This window comes from Choristoneura fumiferana, chromosome 30 (genome assembly GCF_025370935.1).
Source record: "Choristoneura fumiferana chromosome 30, NRCan_CFum_1, whole genome shotgun sequence".
Lineage (NCBI taxonomy): Eukaryota > Metazoa > Arthropoda > Insecta > Lepidoptera > Tortricidae > Choristoneura > Choristoneura fumiferana.
This window is the reverse complement of record NC_133501.1, coordinates 78,266-95,442: the sequence shown is the minus strand read 5'-3', so window position 1 is coordinate 95,442 and position 17,177 is coordinate 78,266. Positions and strand designations below refer to the sequence as shown.

The window sequence follows — 17,177 nt, the reverse complement described above, 5'->3', positions numbered from 1 at the left end:
CTTTGTATGCATGACCTTTTGGCTGTACAAAAGAAAAGAAAAAATACACAACTGACAAACTTAAATCCAATTAATTTCTTAGATGGTGTTTTCTTTTTATAGTTAGGTATATTTATGTAGTTTTTATTTATTTTGTTTCCTATCATATTGATGTATCTTGTGTTGTGTTTTTAAGTATGTTTCTATTCATTCATTTATATAAAAATGTTAATCATATTAATTAATAATACAAAAAACACATGTAAACAAACCCCAGATTTCAACTCAATCCGACCGCTGGAAGTGGATCAAAATGAACTTACAATAGTTGACCCAATAAAGGAGTGTCACTAAAAAAAATTCGCAGCATACCAACTCCCAGGTAGTCACGAGCGTCCATAGACCGATAATGACAGTCAAGCGCCCCCAGCCCAGGTGTGGATCTGTTTAAAGGCTTTTTAGGCCCAGGGCCCTGTGGATATAAATGCCCCCCCCCCCCATATTCTAATTATGAATAAGCCCGCGAAGCTTACCCAAAAACAGTGACATTTGACATTTCGGAGACAGCTCGCTACACTAGCGCCTCTAGCGGCGAATTCATACGCGATAGCCCTCATTAGGTAGACCCCAACTAGCCCAATTATCCCAGGGCCCCACAAACTGTCCGCCTGTTTCCACATGCATATTTGTCTATAATACTACAAAAAAAAACTCTACTAAAAAAAAGATTTATTCTTAAGTTACAGGCCAGTAAAGCTTTCCACAGTGTTGGGGTCCCTCGCTATCTTGAGAGCAGCCAGTCTGTTGTCAGGGTCGGCGAGCCAGTCATACCCTGGAGTCCGGGCTGTCACCAGCCTTGATATGAGCCACCGCATTATCTCCATCTTGCCTATTAGCACTTGGAGTTTGCTGCAAAAAAAGACATCTTCTAAAGTCCTTTACCTTCTACCTAGTTACGAAAAAAAAAAATGCATTCTTGAGAAAAAATGACCTGTTTTTTTAACTTAGGTTTTTCTTTTTCTAAATTAGTTTCCATATCTTTAGAAAAGATCAAATTAGTACCTGGAATGTAATAAAACACTAGATTCTTTTGTTTGACAGTAATTATAATAGGCACACCAGCCTGAGGAAAGATCTCTGTTGTGGTATATCCCCCCTAATCCTACTAACTACTGAAAGTTTGTGAGTGAGTGAGTATGTTTGTATCCTGGATTTATATACTGGATTCCTGCGTATTTTATAACCTGGATTAAAACATAGGATACTTTTTATCCCGATATTCCCATGGGATAGGGATAAAATCTCGAAACAACAACCGCTGGGCTTAGAGTCATGAAATATGATCATGATTGTTTTTAATGTAACTTCAATGAAAACAACGATTTAATTTTCGGGAATTCCCACGGGAATTTTTAAATAATCCCGGAATTTCAATTCAGCTGCTGGAACTAATGATTTACGTGTGCGAAGCCGCGGGTAAACACTAGTTTAAGGGGCTGTTTCACCAACTATTGATTAGTGTTAACTGACGGTTAAATCTGATGCCGTCTCCGTCTATTCGAACAAAACAAATAGAGACGGCATCACATTTAACCGTCAGTTAACACTAATCAGTGGATGGTGAAACAGCTCCTAAGTATAATTAATTAAAATAAGGGTAGCTAGTTTATAATATTAGTGGGATGTAGACTTAGGGGCTGTTTCACCATCCATTGATAAGCGTTAATCGACGGTTAAATGTCATGCCATCTCCGTCTATTCGAACAAAACAAATAGAGACGGCATCACACCTAACCGCCAGTTAACACTAATCAATGGATGGTGAAACAGCCCCTTAGGATAGTATTAGGTCAACTTACCTATACAAGGGATCTTCAATACCCATTTCTTCTTCAGCAACTTGGGCTTGTTCCTTCAGGTCCCTGAGTTCCCCGAGCTCCTGGTCCCACTGGGTCCGGAGTGTGTGGTGTTCCGACTCTGCCTTCTTCAGCAAAGAATCCATTTCTCGGAGCTGCTCCTCCTTCAAACGGTATTCTTTAAGTTTGGCGATTATCGAGCTGAAAATAATCAAAATTATATTAACATACTTGACATTGCCTAATTTGATTGCTTAATAACGATATCTCTTGTCCGGGTGAGCGGTTAGTTCCAATGGAATGCCAAAAGTTTCTCGATGAGGGCTACGGTATAGATGTCGCTAGCGTCACTGCTTAAGTGGCTAAATAAGAAACAAACAAGCTGAGATATGTGGTGCATAGGAGAAATTCGTGTCTGTACCGTTGACCAGCAGTGGTGTAGCGGTATAGCACGCGGTACGGAATACCGAGGACCTGGGTTCGATTCCCAGTGCTGGTCTTATTTTTCTGGTTTTTCTGTGCATCTATATTTCAGTTTGTATTTTCAATTTAGGTTTTACGGGATTACCGTAAAAGTAAAAATTTGTAATTGAAATAAAAGATACAAAAAGATTCCAAAAAACCAATCTTAATTATCTGCGGCTTCGCTCATGGTATAAAACGTTATAAAACACGATAACATTGTCTAACACTTTATAACTTTTGTTACTACTTGTTAGATGTTTTAAACACTCCCATATTGGTATAAAAATGTTATATAACATCATATATTGTATACCATGTTATAATGTTATATGACATTTTAAAAGGTATACTGGTGTCCCAGAAACCAACGACAAACCGTTGAGAGCTGATAGAGATAAATATAACAAAAACTCCGATTAAAATGATCAATATCTCCGAAACAACTAAAAATCGCTGAACATACATGGGGGTTAAATCGATAGCTTTTGTGCTGCTCTACCAGCTCTCAACGGTTTGTCGTTGGTTCCTGGGACATCCTGTATAACATGATAATAATTAATAATCAAGTATAATATTTGTTACAATTTGTTATATAATGTCACAGTAAAAGAGAACAAGTAGGCTCACTACGAACAAAAGTACATCGCGCGGCTTAAATGTGTGCGCGCCGGTTGGCGCCGGTACGCACGCACCCGCCGCACGCACACACTGATAATTTAAGGAGGATTAAGTTAAGGTTTTCTTTTCTTTAGTCAAGGCTGCGCTGCCGTCGGTGCCGCACGTGCGATTTTAGCTCGTTCGTCCTGCGCTCGCTCGCGAGATGATCACCTTTTACTTTCACGTACTTACTTACGTATTTTTTGTATTAATAATAATAATAATAAATTCATTTATTTCGGCCAACTTGGCCCATACAATAAATACCTTACAGACTAACATACATATTTATAATTAATAATATTTAAAACTAATTTGAAGCCGTGGTGGCCTAGTGGTTTGACCTATCGCCTCTCAAACAGAGGGTCGTGGGTTCAAACCCCGGCTCGCACCTCTGAGTTTTTCGAAATTCGTGTGCGGAATTACATTTGAAGTTTACCACGAGCTTTGCGGTAAAGGAAAACAACGTGAGGAAACCTGCACAAACCTGCGAAGCAATTCAATGGTGCGTGTGAAGTTCCCAATCCGCACTGGGCCCGCGTGGGAACTATGGCCAAGCCCTCTTGTTCTGAGAGGAGGCCTGTGCCCAGCAGTGGGACATATATAGGCTGAGATGATGATGAAAACTAATTTGGTGACAAAACGGCGTGACCCCGTTGAGTCACCGTCCCCGACGTGGCATTCAACTGCGGCGGCGTGGAGCCCCGGAACACGAAGTCTTTCGGCCAGAAGGCAGCACTCGCGATGGTCCCATCAGCAGCCGCGGCACGCGCACCACAAACGAGCTGAAGTGCACGTAGTGGCGCGACTGCAGCTGGAACACCCTCAGCGTGTATCCGCTCTTCCGGCGGACGTATTCCACCACATCTGCGACTGCGACGGTGTGATGCAGACGCGACACATACAGTGCCGTATTCGGCGTGGCCGCCCTCAGCCCGGAGCCTGGATCCGGTTCAGCAGAGCCACACTGACTCTTGCAAGGTTTCTTGCGAGCCTTGCTTTTCTTCTGCACCAATTTGAACCCCTCCTCGTCCACTTAGTGCTCAGGGGCCTGTTCGGCGTCGAAGTAGCCCTCGGTTCAGTAGCCTTAGGCGGTGCTAGAGGCTGGCGGGGCGCGGCGGCTCGGCCGCCGCGTCAGCATACCCGCGCCCAGCTGGCTGCTTGTTGGCGGAGTGCTGCGGGCGGCGGGGCGGCGGGCGGAGCACGAGGCTCAGGTCTCTCACGTTGCACCGGCGGTCGTTTCGGCATCTACTTCCAGTCGGTTGTTTACATTAGAATTCGACGCATCAACAGGTGACCGAGTTACCTGTACCCTTAGTGTAAGTTTTCGGTACAAAATACGTGTCGATCGCGTTCGCGTTAAAATCTCAATTTGTATGGAAACACGAACAGCGCCTCTAGCGGAACGTTTGCGATGTTCGTGTTTCCATACAAATTGAGATTTTAACGCGAACGCGATCGAGACGTAGTTTGTAACCGAAAACTTAAGACTAAGGGGCACGGGGCACTATTGCGTAAACTGGTGATTTCTTTAAGCAACTCGGTGATAATATCTTGCGATACATCGAATTTTATCGAAAGTTCGGCCAGATTTGCCTTAAGGGTCACGATGTCCTTTAGCAAAGTGGTGACGTCGACGTGGTAGAATGTGACAGGGGGCAGCTTCCGCAGTTCCTTTGCCACAAAAGAGGGCACATCGTCCGGATCGGTCGCCTTGAACATCGTGATGTCCTGGAGACTCTTTATTCCTCCATTCCTTTTGCGAGACGGCATCTGGTCGGCCTGGAAGAGCAGCGCCTTGCCACTGCAAATCTCATCCTCCTTGAAGTTGGACTTGCAGATCTGCACGATGCTGACTTCATCCATGGTGTCGATGGCGTTTTGAATGAACGCCAACAGTTCATTCGCAATGAGTTGTTGCGAACTCATAGCGTCGTCAACAGGCAGCGGCTAATAGGCCGCGCTACGCGATTTCGCAATCTTTCGGTGCAGTGAGACACGTCCGTTTCCGAGCGTTGCACGCACTGCATGTATTAGGTATAAGTTGTATATATATATATATTAATATTTTCGTGCAGGGATACATGAAACAATAATAGATATGTACCTGTTTGAGTTTATAAGATCATAAATAGGGAATCTCTTCTAGCAAAGAAAAGCGCATGCGAAGCGTTTTTTTTTAAATTTTGCAATGTAAATTGAAGCGGGCGACGCGTAATCTGAACAGGCTTTAAATCTTTCAGTTGAATTGAATTCCCGGATTTGAAAATGACATGGTGGATTTCATTAACATTGCACATAAAATACCCACTCCAAATCTTCTCTAATCCAGTTGAAACTTTTTTTTGGTCATTCAAGATATGCGTGTTCATGCAGTTCCTCCACCTCCACCCTGTAAGGGCCCGGGCCCACTTAGCGTCTTCTAAGCATCGTCGTCTAGTAAACGCCCGCGCAGCGCCGACGTAACGTTCACGTTGCGGCGCCGCGACGCCAGTGGCGTTTTTTGGACGCCAGTGTCTCGTTAACGCCCGCGCAGCGTCAACGCGGCGTTTGTCGAACGTCAGCGTCTTGTCAGCGTTCGCACAGCGTTACTGCGACGGACAGAGCGCAACAGCCTCAGTTGAAACATTAGCACCAAAGAGAATATACATAATGTTCTGAATTCGGTCAGTGTGAAAACTGTGGGATAAATAAATTGCATATCTCTTCCCAAGACTTTCTTTTAAGAACACAATCACTGTAATCTCTTATAGACATATTATTACAGGACGGTTTTGTATTTCTTGTATAAAAAGTTCAGTATCAAACTCGTCTCCTGGCGATGACTGCATTTACCGGTTGGGACGGATGCGGCGGCGAGCGCCGGGGGAGGGGCGCGTGGCAACATGAACGTTACGTCGGCGCTGCGCGGGCGTTTACTAGACGACGACGCTTAAAAGAAGCTAAGTGGGCCCAGGCAGTATTGCCAACGACTCAGAACCTGATATCGCCATTTTTTACAGCTTGAGTAGCCTAATGTAGCCAAATTTGAACTGAGGTCGCCTAAAAAAGTAGCCTATGTGTTATTCCAGATCAGGTGTCAAATTTCATAACTCTAAGGGGCTATAAAATTAGTAAGATATGCAAAATATTAGTAAGGTACCCTACACTGCACTTGGTCAGTTGTATTGTTAATTTTGCATGTTATTTTTAATTATTTTTTTATTAATTCGTACACTTTTTTTTCTATCCCGCTTACACTTTTTTTGCGTGGGAGGTATTTTTTTTCTTGTGCTTATCTCAATTTGTGTTGTGATTCTCTTGTTCAACTACTATAAGGACCTTGTCCTTCGAGTAGCCTAAAAGGCGACCAGTTGCCATTTAGAATTTTATGTTGCCGATTTCCATCTTGACTAGCCTAATTGGCGACAAATCGCCTACGTTGGCAACACTGGGCCCGGGCCCTAAGAACACACAAATCACACAAACCCATCTATCACCACCACCACAATACACTGACACATTTCGAACTCAAGTCACTGAACTCGCACTTACTCTTTCCTATCCACTAGTCCAGGATCCAACTTGCTATTTGGGGTAGTAATAAGCTCTCTAACGTCTCTGAACTGTGTGACCGTTTTAACTGTTTGCTGCTCAATAATCTTCCACGTAGCTGTGTCTTCGTATGCTTCCAACGTAGCCTCTTCTGATAATTCTGTAGCTGGCTGGGTCACTGTAATTGGCATATAATTTTTTAAATATATAATTTTGTTGAGGCTTTGAACAGGTGATCATGTCAGCCGCATGGGTGCTATACATGGCATTAAAAAAAAATCTGTTGGATAATTTAACCTATAACAAGGCTACTTACTAATCCTACTATCCTACTAATATTATAAATGTGAAAGTTTGTGAGTGAGTGAGTGAGTGAGTGAGTGAGTATGTTTGTTACTTTTTCACACTTAAACGGCTGGACGGATTTGGATGAAATTTGGCAGAAAGTTAGTTTACAACCTGGATTAAAACATAGGATACTTTTTATCCCGATATTCCCACGGGATAGGGATAAAATCTCGAAATAACAACCGCTAGGCTTAGAGTCATGAAATTTGGTATGTAGGTAGTTGGACGTCTGGAATAAAACATAGGTGACTTTTTGACCCGATATTCCCAAGGGACACCTAGGGATAAAATCTTGAAACAACAACCGCTGGGGCTTAGAGCCATGAAATTTAGTGTGTAGGTAGCTGAACCTCTGAAATAACACATAGCCTACTATTTATTTCGATATTCCCACGGGATAGCGATAAAATCTCGAAATAATAACCGCTGGGCTTAGAGTCATGAAATTTGGTTTGTAGGTAACTGGACATCTGGAATAACACTTAAGTGACTTTTTGACCCGATATTCCTACGGGATAACTAGGGATAAAATCTCCAAATAACAACCACTGGGTTTAGAGCCATGAAATTTGGTATGTAGGTAGCTGGACCTCTGGAATAAAATACTCAATGAAGACCAAGATATAAATTTTGGAAATTTCCAGGGGAATTTTGTAAAATCCCGAAAATTTCAATTGCAACTACCAGACCGAATAGTTTACGCGTGCGAAGCCGCGGGTAAAAGCTAGTTACTAATAATACAACACAAGTGGAAAAACATTGAAATTCGAAAATTTAAAAAAATCGTTTTGTATTGAGATTTCTTCAATTCATACCATACAAATTTATTTATCAAATTAAAATAATTTTCAACTTGTATTGTTTTACTAATCAGTAGTCTGTGGATTAAATTGTTGTACAGGGTTTTTTTACACCCTGTATACAGTTTCGAACTCAATCGGATAACGCCATTATTAACGTTGTATAAAAAAAGCTATATTCCCTGCCTTTTCGCAACTCTAGTCTTTATCCATGGCTTCATTCAATTTGTCTGGCAGTTTTCGGGAAATCTAGAACTTTACTTAAAGGCAGGTTAAATAGAAAACACTAACTTTTACAATACAATCGCCGTAGAGCTTCCTATTGAATGAAAAACTAAGCATATATAAACGTAAAATAAATGTAGTAATAGAAATATACATACTTGATGAAGATTTCGCTTGTAAAAGTCTTAACTTGGCCGTAAAAAGCGAAAAATCCTGCATTTTGTTTGCGATTTCAGTTTCAAAGGATACGCCGATCTTAGCGGTGAATAATTGCGGTGAAACATTTCGTAGATCTTCCTCAAAAGCAATACATACGTCTCTTAAGTTTTTAAACAAGGCCATTATTAATAATGACTATTTAAGTTCTGATTTATACGAAAACTAACTACATCCGTTCAATCAACTCTCAAAACCAAAATAAAAACAAACATTCATTCGTCCGTCAACCGTCAAAAATCAAACAGCCATTTGACATGACTGACTGACAGCATGATATTTTTTTATTATTGTCTATGTTTTATTGTTGCATGTTGCACCCAAAAACCAAATAATTTTAAGTTGGAAATTATTGTACTTAATAAAATACTTATAGTAAACTCTATTGTTCTAATTATCAAGGGGTTCGGCAATGCCCTCGTAAAGTGGATTACAGCCATTTCATTTATACTTTGCTAAAAGCGACTTGCAGCTTTTTATTTTTAAATCATTCTAATTTCTTCGTGGATAAAGCAAGAAGTTTGGATTTTTAGTGACTATAATTTTCTCGATAGTCCATTATGTAATATTATTATCATAGCGTAGGTAGCAACACTAATAAAAAAAGTTATTATGGTGCGGCCACATGCAGTCGCTCGTTGCTCGATTGCAGCGATAAATCTGGTCACGTGACCCCATTTTGAAGGTGATTTTGAATTTCTCGCGACTCAAAAAAGTAGCGTCAGGTCGCCGTGTCGAGGAGCAGCGACAAAATAGCTTCTTGAAGGAATGATCTTGGCCTTGGAAGCTGATTTCTTAATCTCATTTAGTAGCAGTCGTGGCAGTTGTACAAATAAAAGAAATTGGAGTGAATGAAAAAAAAAAAAACAGTGTTTTTGCCATAATTTAAGAGGTTCGAGCGATTTCATGCATGTGGCCGCGCCCTAAATTCAATTATTATTATTATTAGTGACAGCTGACAGCTACGTCCTAACAAGATCGATTATTTTTCTCCGCTTGTGCGTTGCGTTGTTGACAAACACAATGGACGAATAATTTCTGTACTGTACCTACTACCCAAAAATAAAATAATGAAACAAAATGAAATGGCGAATCGACTAAAATAGCGTGTATGTTGCATTGACCCACTAAAATAGCCGCTAAGATGACTTTGGACGCCGACTCCTACTTGTGCAGATTACCAACAGAAGTTCTCCTCTTCATTTTCACTTTGTTACCAGCGAAGGATCTCACTTTATGCCGTCGGGTTTGCGTGAGATTCAAGCAAATAGTTGACGGGCTGTCCCGGAGTGACGCTTTGTGGCGAGATTACTGCAAGAGTGATTTCGAGAGTGTTTACAAAATTGCACGTCGAAAAGCTCGGGCTGGTATGCTTTGGTTCAATATATACAGGTCATTGTCGCTATGGCCGAAGCTGTCACAGGCCAGAGAAGTCAGGGACGAGTTTGCAGCAGCATCTTGCGTCAGGGAAGAGATACAGAACTTCAAAATCCTCCGTGACGGTATCATTGGTGTCCATAAAAAGTCTGCAATAGTTTATTACGATATTGAAACCATGGAAAAATCAGAACGGTGCAACATAACTGGAGAATACTTGAATTACACAGAAAACCAGGACACTATAGTCATCCTAGGTTATCAATTACACTTATTCATTATACGAAAAGTCATTCAGAATCCGAGATACGAAACTAATGTCACTTTTGACAATGTTAAATCCTTCATACTTGTAGATAGAGAAGTGTACTATGTCAATTTAAATGACGAAATCTACGTCTGCGAGTTAGAAGATGGGAATCTCACTCATCGCCTTGTTAGTCGGTCAAATGATGGAGTCATGAGTCTCGGATACACTGATCATCTCCACATATTAACATTTGAGCGTAATATTTACACTGCCTATGGTCAGGAACTGGTGTACCGATGCAGTCTTGGTCCTGATACAAATTTACTTCACACATTACGTGAATATAACTTCCTTGAACGCATGGACTGGCGCGTCTACATCCAATGGATGTATGTCCTCAACCACACAATCCCAGAAGGCCCATTACGAGATATAGTATCAGTCAGAATATATGGAGATATAGCTTTCGTCGGATCAAATTGGGGAGTCCTTCGTATCTACTACGCCCCATTTAAAAATGGAGAATTTGATCTTTTCAATTCCGAGCCTGTGAAACAGTATAATTTCATGGAACGGTATGACTGTCCCGTACTTTCCATGTGTCCCATCATACAAATAGATGTTTTGGAATCAGTCGATGGCCATACAGTCATCGTAGCTATGCCGAAGAAGATAGCTGTGCTAGATTTTATTCACAACTTCAAAAGACCTGCTTCGGTAGCTATGTTACCTTACGAAGATGTGCAGAAGGTCAAGATACTGAAGATTGCAGAGTCTCAATAGGTTTGTCAGCTGAAGATACAATTTAAAGGGTAAAGTATTTTCAGACACAAAAAATAATACTTAATGTTTCTAACATCTTCACATAAAGAACATTATCATAACTACCAAATGTACTATATAAAGTACAAATTATTCAATGAATTTAAAATATGTTTATTTTATTTCCACAGTTATGACACATCTAAGTCTGCAGCATTTCATTAGTTAGAAAAAATCGGACATTAAGCTAAGTTTTTGAAACAGATCCAAAATTAGAAATCATTCCTTGCTACTCTGTCACCTACATGCAAGATAAAAGACAATTACATATATTTACCCGCACACACGCAGGGCCGGATTTAGGGGAGGTCTGGGCTACAGCCCTGAGCGAGAGAGGGACCCTCACAAAGAGGGTTAACTTCAACTGGTTAGCCACTTTTCCGTTTCTTTTTAACAGGCCTCCACTTAGACCTCTGAATCCAGCCCTGTCCGCATATGAATTAATCATAAAAAAAACTGTAATTTTATTGTTAAGACACATTAAAAAAACCTTCATACAAAAAAAAACTTAAAAAGTACGATAAAAAAATTCAGTGTTTTACCCAGTTAAATAATGATAATTTTTCACTTTAAGTGACAATCAAAAGAAAAAATTGGACATTAAGCTAAGTTTTTGAAACAGATCCAAAATTAGAAATTGTTCCTTGCTACTCTGTCACCTACATGCAAGACAAAAGACAATTACATATTATATTCACTCACGCACACGCAGAGCCGGATTTAGGGGAGGTTTGGGCCACAGCCCTGGGGCCTTTACGAGTAGAGGGTTAACTTCAACTGGTTAGCCACTTTTCCGTTTTTTTTTTAACATGCCTCCACTCCTTCATTACCCCAAGGTCTTAGACCTCTGAATCCAGCCCTGTCCGCTTATGAATTAATCATAAAAAAAACTGTAATTTTATTGTTAAGACACATTAAAAAAAAGCTTCATACAAACAAAACTTACAAAGTATGATAAAAATTTAGTGTTTTACCCGGTTGAATAATTAATTTTTCACTTTAAGTGACAATCAAAAGATTTTTTTGCCTTGTTATTACTTATTTAGTATTGTAATATGATTTTTGAAATCAATTCCTATGTTTATTTTGGTTTTAGTATATGGTCAAAAGCATTTTAAGGGAAGGAATGCGGCCTTAGTACCAATAGTATAGTGTTTTCATTTGTGTTCCATAGTAATAGAATCTATAATTATTTTACACGACATAGAATTAGCACCGCACCAGTACAATTAGTTTTAAAATGGTTTCCTACATTTTTTAAATATCTACAGTCAGTAAAATCCTAATCTGTAAATAATATAAAGGACATTCTACAGTAACAGTTTTGAGTCCAATTGGAATTAAACAATTTCTAACAGCTGAAGTACAATATTCCATTTTTTTCATAAGAACTGACCAGCGATTGACATAGCCAAGGCCCAGGGGGCATCAATTAATTATGTAAGGTGTTTAGAGGGGGGGGGGAGGGGTTAACCAAATCTCACCCAATCTCACGTGGGGGAGGGAAGTCTTACCAAATCTCATCCTATCTCACGTGGGGGAGCAGAGGTCTAACCAAATCTCACCCAATCTCACGTGGGGGAGGGAAGTCTAACCAAATCTCATACAATCTCAAGTGGGGTCTCTGGGGACAACAATGAAATTGTGATAAAAGTGGTGGTATAAAAAATAAACATCTTTCCCCACTGACAAACGCCACGAAACATTTTGCAAGATCTCACGTGAGGTTTGGAGAGAGGGGAAGGTTTGAGCCTTTTTCCCTTTTTGTGTCCATTCTGCTCTTTTCGCTTTTGTTTTGTTTGTTTTGGTATGTATTAATGTGACCAAATAAATATATTTTCTTTCTTTCTTTCTTTCTTAATCTTACGGGATCTCACTATGGGGGAGGGGTAACATCATATTCGCAAAATTCACCTAGCGTCCAATGGAAGCCCCTAGGTTGTATCTAAGGTTCTTAAAAATATGACAATGTGATAAAGTTAAACTTGTCTTGTCTGTACTTGAACAAAGCTTACTGTATTTGGCATCACTAATTATCGCATGTGTACTACATTTATAGGTATTTTCTTCCATGCAAAGACTAACTCAAGAATATTTGATGGCACGTCATTGTCAGATTATCATTGTTTTCATTAAAATTGCACCGTTCGCCAATAAATGTTTGCCATCCCTGTTAAAGAACCATAGACAATTGATTCTTTTTTATGTTCAAGACACTACACTTTTTTTAAGTTTATGTTATGACAGATGAACTGAGGTAAAGACTAAGGGGCTGTTTCACCATCCTATCCATTGATTAGCGTTAACCGACGGTTAAATGTGATGCCGTCTCCGTCTATTCGAACAAAACAAATAGAGACGGCATCACACCAAACCGCCAGTTAACACTAATCAATGGATGGTGAAACAGCCCATAACTTTCCTCAAAATGCACTGAATATTCGTTTGTGCGGTGGGGTTAAGTGGGAGGGTAAGTTTAAGATAGACAATTTGTTATTGTATAAATTTTATTGTTTCATTTCCTACAGTTGACTTAATTTTGTCTGCTGTTTTTAAATATAAAGTGATGATGATGACAGTACTTATATAGATTGTTTGTAGCGATATCAAATATGTGCTGTAGCCAATCGTATTTTGATCTCTAGATCCTCCGAAGCGTAAAACTAACCAATTAACTTTACTCCATGGCCACGTGCAAAATAGCTGCGTTTGTCCGATACGTGTAGGTATATTTTCATGACGCTTCCTCACAAATTATCATACGTCACACTCACACAACACAGATACAAGGACACGATCGGTCTTTGCCCCAATAATGACATACCTACGTGATTTTAGTTCATACATTATGGAATTCAATTTATTGTGCACGACATTTATCTGACGTGAAGTGTCGTGGCGCGTCAGAAAAGTATCGGTTTCATACATTTATGGCTTGGGATGGTATAAGACCCTTTTCCAGAAGGTGCACTTCCTTACTAAGACTACTAAGGCTTACTCGGAAACAGAACTCGCATCTCTTGGCTTTTTTCCTAAGTCGACACATTTTTTCTGTCTTCTTGGTCATTTCTACACTAATTTTGGGTGGTGCTCACAGCGAAGTTTTTAAAAAGTCTTGGATTTCTTTAAGCAAATGCGCTGCTGGTGAAAACAAATAATATAAGGACCACTTTCTTAAAAAAATCACGATCTCAAAAGGTATACTTTTTTCTGTTATTTTGATTTGTTCTGTATTCTGATGTCTTTGTCATAAAAAATCATCTTTTTTATTTAGTACTTTCACAATTTTCTATGTCAACCACGTATTTTTATTGCATACTTTTTCTTCCGCGTTGAATATTTGTATTTTATGTGGTTAAAGAATGGCTAAGAGTTCTAGAAAGCGTGCATTTTGAGATAGAATACATTGCAGTAAAGTGTGTTTTGAAATCCTAAATCCCCACGTGCCTACGTCGGCGCGTCACAATCACAAACTATTTGTGATTTAAAGAGTTTTGTTTCTAGTTTCGATCACTTTTTAACATAGGGTAACTTAACCAAAATTACCCAAAAAAGTCGCAGCAGCCCAGGCGCAGCGGGTTAACATGACAGAGAACAACACGACAGTTCACGACACGTCCATCGAGACACGTCAGATTTAGGATCTCATCATATTAAATGTATGAAATTTATACCTTTCTGACGCAGACAAATTATTTTGGCTCAACTTATCAAAGCGCTTCCAAAAATGCTTCTATGTTATTATTTATAACCAATTTGTAGCTATTTATAGCGAATTATAATTAAATTGTTCAAAAACAAAGTTGTAAGCTTGCCAAGCCTTATCTTATGATAGTTTAAATGTTTAAATGCTGACTTGTAATAAAAAAATGATTCAAAATCATTAATGTTTTTTATTTATTTATTACCTGCTTTACCCGCTACTTAATTAGGAATACTTTATGTAAGCGGCTCTTTGTTATAGATTTTTCAGTATTGGGTAGTTTCCAGGGTAAAAAAAATATATTTTTTATTTACGTCCTGATCCACCATCCATTGATTAAATTCATCTGACGGATAAATGTGATGCCGTCTCTGTTTGTTTTGTGCGAATAGGCGGCATCACATTTATCCGTCAGATAAAATTAATCAATGGGTATTGAAACAGCCCCTTAGTCTGCCAGTTGGATTATTATCAGAAAACCAATGGTTATGTCAATAAAAAAATAAGTGTCCTAGTATTTTTTTTTCCAAACAAAAAATTATAAAGATGATGCGCGTCAAAGTTTGGGAGTGGGGGCCGTGACGTCACGCCGTGCTAAAAGCTATCGCAACGCTATATCTTCACCACTTTTAGGGTTCCGTTCCCAAAGGGTAAAAACGGGACCCGACAGTTGAAATTTTCACAGATGGTGTATTTCTGTTGCCGCTATAACAACAAATACTAAAAACAGAATAAAATAAATAGTTAAGGGTGCTCCCCGTGCTCCCATACAACAAACGTGTTTTCTTTTTACTAATGTCTAATGTTGTATAGATAATGGTACGGAACCCTTCGTGCGCGGGTCCGATTCGCACTGGGCCGGTTTTTTAATTACTTGACATGAGAAACAATGTGTCCAATGTTGTATTAATCTGACTGGCAGACTCAGAGGGCCAACTCCGAAAATCGAAGTTCGTATCGTCCCGTCCCTCTCGCTCTCGTATTAAATAGTGTAGGTGTAAGAGGGACGGAGCGACACGAACTTCGAATTTCGTAGTAGCCCTGCACGGCGGCCAATTAGGCGCCAGGCGAGTTATGTCTTTCGGCGCCCTTTACATACGACAAGCGACAAAATGACAAACTCCTACGAAATAAATCTATAAAAGTTAATACGCTGAGTCTAGTTTTCCTTTATTTTTTAGATCGATAAAAATAGGTATTCAAATTAAGTCGTTAAATTGAGCTGGCGCTCACGGCGCCCTGTGCTGCAGTACCTACCTGGCGCCCCGGTTGCCCTCAGCCCGCAATTCAATTGTTTCATAGATACCAATTAAATAAAAGCTTGCAAAAACAAACTGAATTAACTGTTTTGTAAAAGACAATTTAACATCGCTACCCGCTGATAGATGTAGGTAGGTAGGTGTAGTATTATGAATGTCTTTGGGAATGTGGCATTGAAAATTAAAATCTATTTTAACAAGTTCGTAGTGGTACTACCTATGACAAGATTCTATTATTAAGTTCGAGTTTCAATGAGAGGTTTAATGTATATATTATATAATTATCACTCCTTGATGAGAGAAATAAAAACGAACGATTAGTTAAAGTTTCAGAAAAATACGCCTCGATTTGTACAAAGATTTCTGAACGGGATAAAATTGACATTGACATACTTGACATTTCATTTATGTTCATGAAATGCTTAGCGAGCACGAAGACAACAAAAAGATCGTCAAAATTATACGAAACTTTTATATTTTATCAGTAAAATAATGAGTGAAATCGATTCAAAACTATGCAAAATCTGCTTGAACAGTCACACGGATACTGGACTGTTGGCGAATCCGTCTTTAAATAAGTTTTTCAGTCATATACTTGGTATTCACGTACGTATACCTTTTTTTACTTTATTAATTGTAAACGTTTATTTTTTCAATTACAATGTTAAGTAAATGACTTTAAAATTTTCGGTTTAACAATAAAATCTGTTTTAATAATAAATAAAGGTATAATTCTTAATTGGGCCAATCAATTTTTTTACCCACACTAATCTGTCCGCGACATTTTTCAAACAATTGCAGATTTTGTAAGTAAACATGTTTTTTTCTGTAATATAATAGATGATGTACATGAATACATGCCATCCTACGTAAGTTCAACCTATTAAACCGTGAAATATCTTGATGGAAGTACGATTTTTTGGCAACGCCAGAGACAATTTTGGTAACGCTGGAGACGCCCAAAGTGTCGGTAATATAGTTGATTGGCCCAATTGACTGTATAATATATATACATAAAATATATTTTGTATTGTTAAAGAGTAACTTTTGCTTGTGAAAACTATTAGATCAGACAGTTAAATTTAATTCTGACACTTTAGTAAATTCCAATGGGAATCCCCAAAAATTACATTGCAGATTTCATTAACATTGCACCTAAATATCCATGCCCAGTGCCTGATTTAGAGCTCTACTGCCCCAGGCTAACAATAGATATGCGCCCCCCAGCAACAATAACTCTTCACTGACCTTATATATGACCACTTTTTTTCTCACTTAATCCACCTTTCCTACTATTGCACTCTCACCAGTGTCAAATGCACATATTTTTCTAAAATTACCAGATAATTATTTATGTAAGTAAAGGCGTGGCCACATGCAAATCGCGCGGCGCTTGTTTCCAACGTCAAATCTGGTCACGTGACTTATAGCAATAAAGCTGAAAATGTTTCCTCTCAATTCCAGGACCCTCCAATGTCGCTATGGCTCTGCATCTGGTGCAAGTCGGTGCTGAGGAACACTGCAAAGCTGATCCAACTCGCGGAGGAGTCCCAGAGGATCCTATCCAATGTGAAAATGGTATTATCTTATCAGGTTCTTCTCAACAGAGGTTTATCTGAACCGGTGGAAGTTTTTTTTGACATTCATTTTTTTGTGTATATGTAGACAAAATTGAATAAAGATATT

At 39.2% G+C, this 17,177-nt stretch overlaps 2 protein-coding genes across 2 annotated transcripts; one reads left to right on the top strand and one right to left on the bottom strand.

Annotated features, from left to right (window-relative positions):
• Positions 1–693: 693 nt before the first annotated feature.
• Positions 694–8,337, bottom strand: LOC141444591 (uncharacterized). The gene is made up of 4 exons (XM_074110155.1): positions 8,023–8,337; positions 6,492–6,669; positions 1,839–2,036; positions 694–888 (listed from the first exon to the last, which is right to left on the bottom strand). The coding sequence occupies exons 1-4, from the start codon at positions 8,204–8,206 to the stop codon at positions 720–722; spliced, it is 729 nt and encodes a 242-aa protein (XP_073966256.1). The 5' UTR covers positions 8,207–8,337; the 3' UTR covers positions 694–719.
• Positions 8,338–9,011: 674 nt separating this feature from the next.
• LOC141444945 (uncharacterized) lies at positions 9,012–14,412 on the top strand. The gene has a single exon (XM_074110731.1). The coding sequence runs from the start codon at positions 9,225–9,227 to the stop codon at positions 10,488–10,490; it is 1,266 nt and encodes a 421-aa protein (XP_073966832.1). The 5' UTR covers positions 9,012–9,224; the 3' UTR covers positions 10,491–14,412.
• The last annotated feature ends 2,765 nt before the right edge of the window (positions 14,413–17,177 follow it).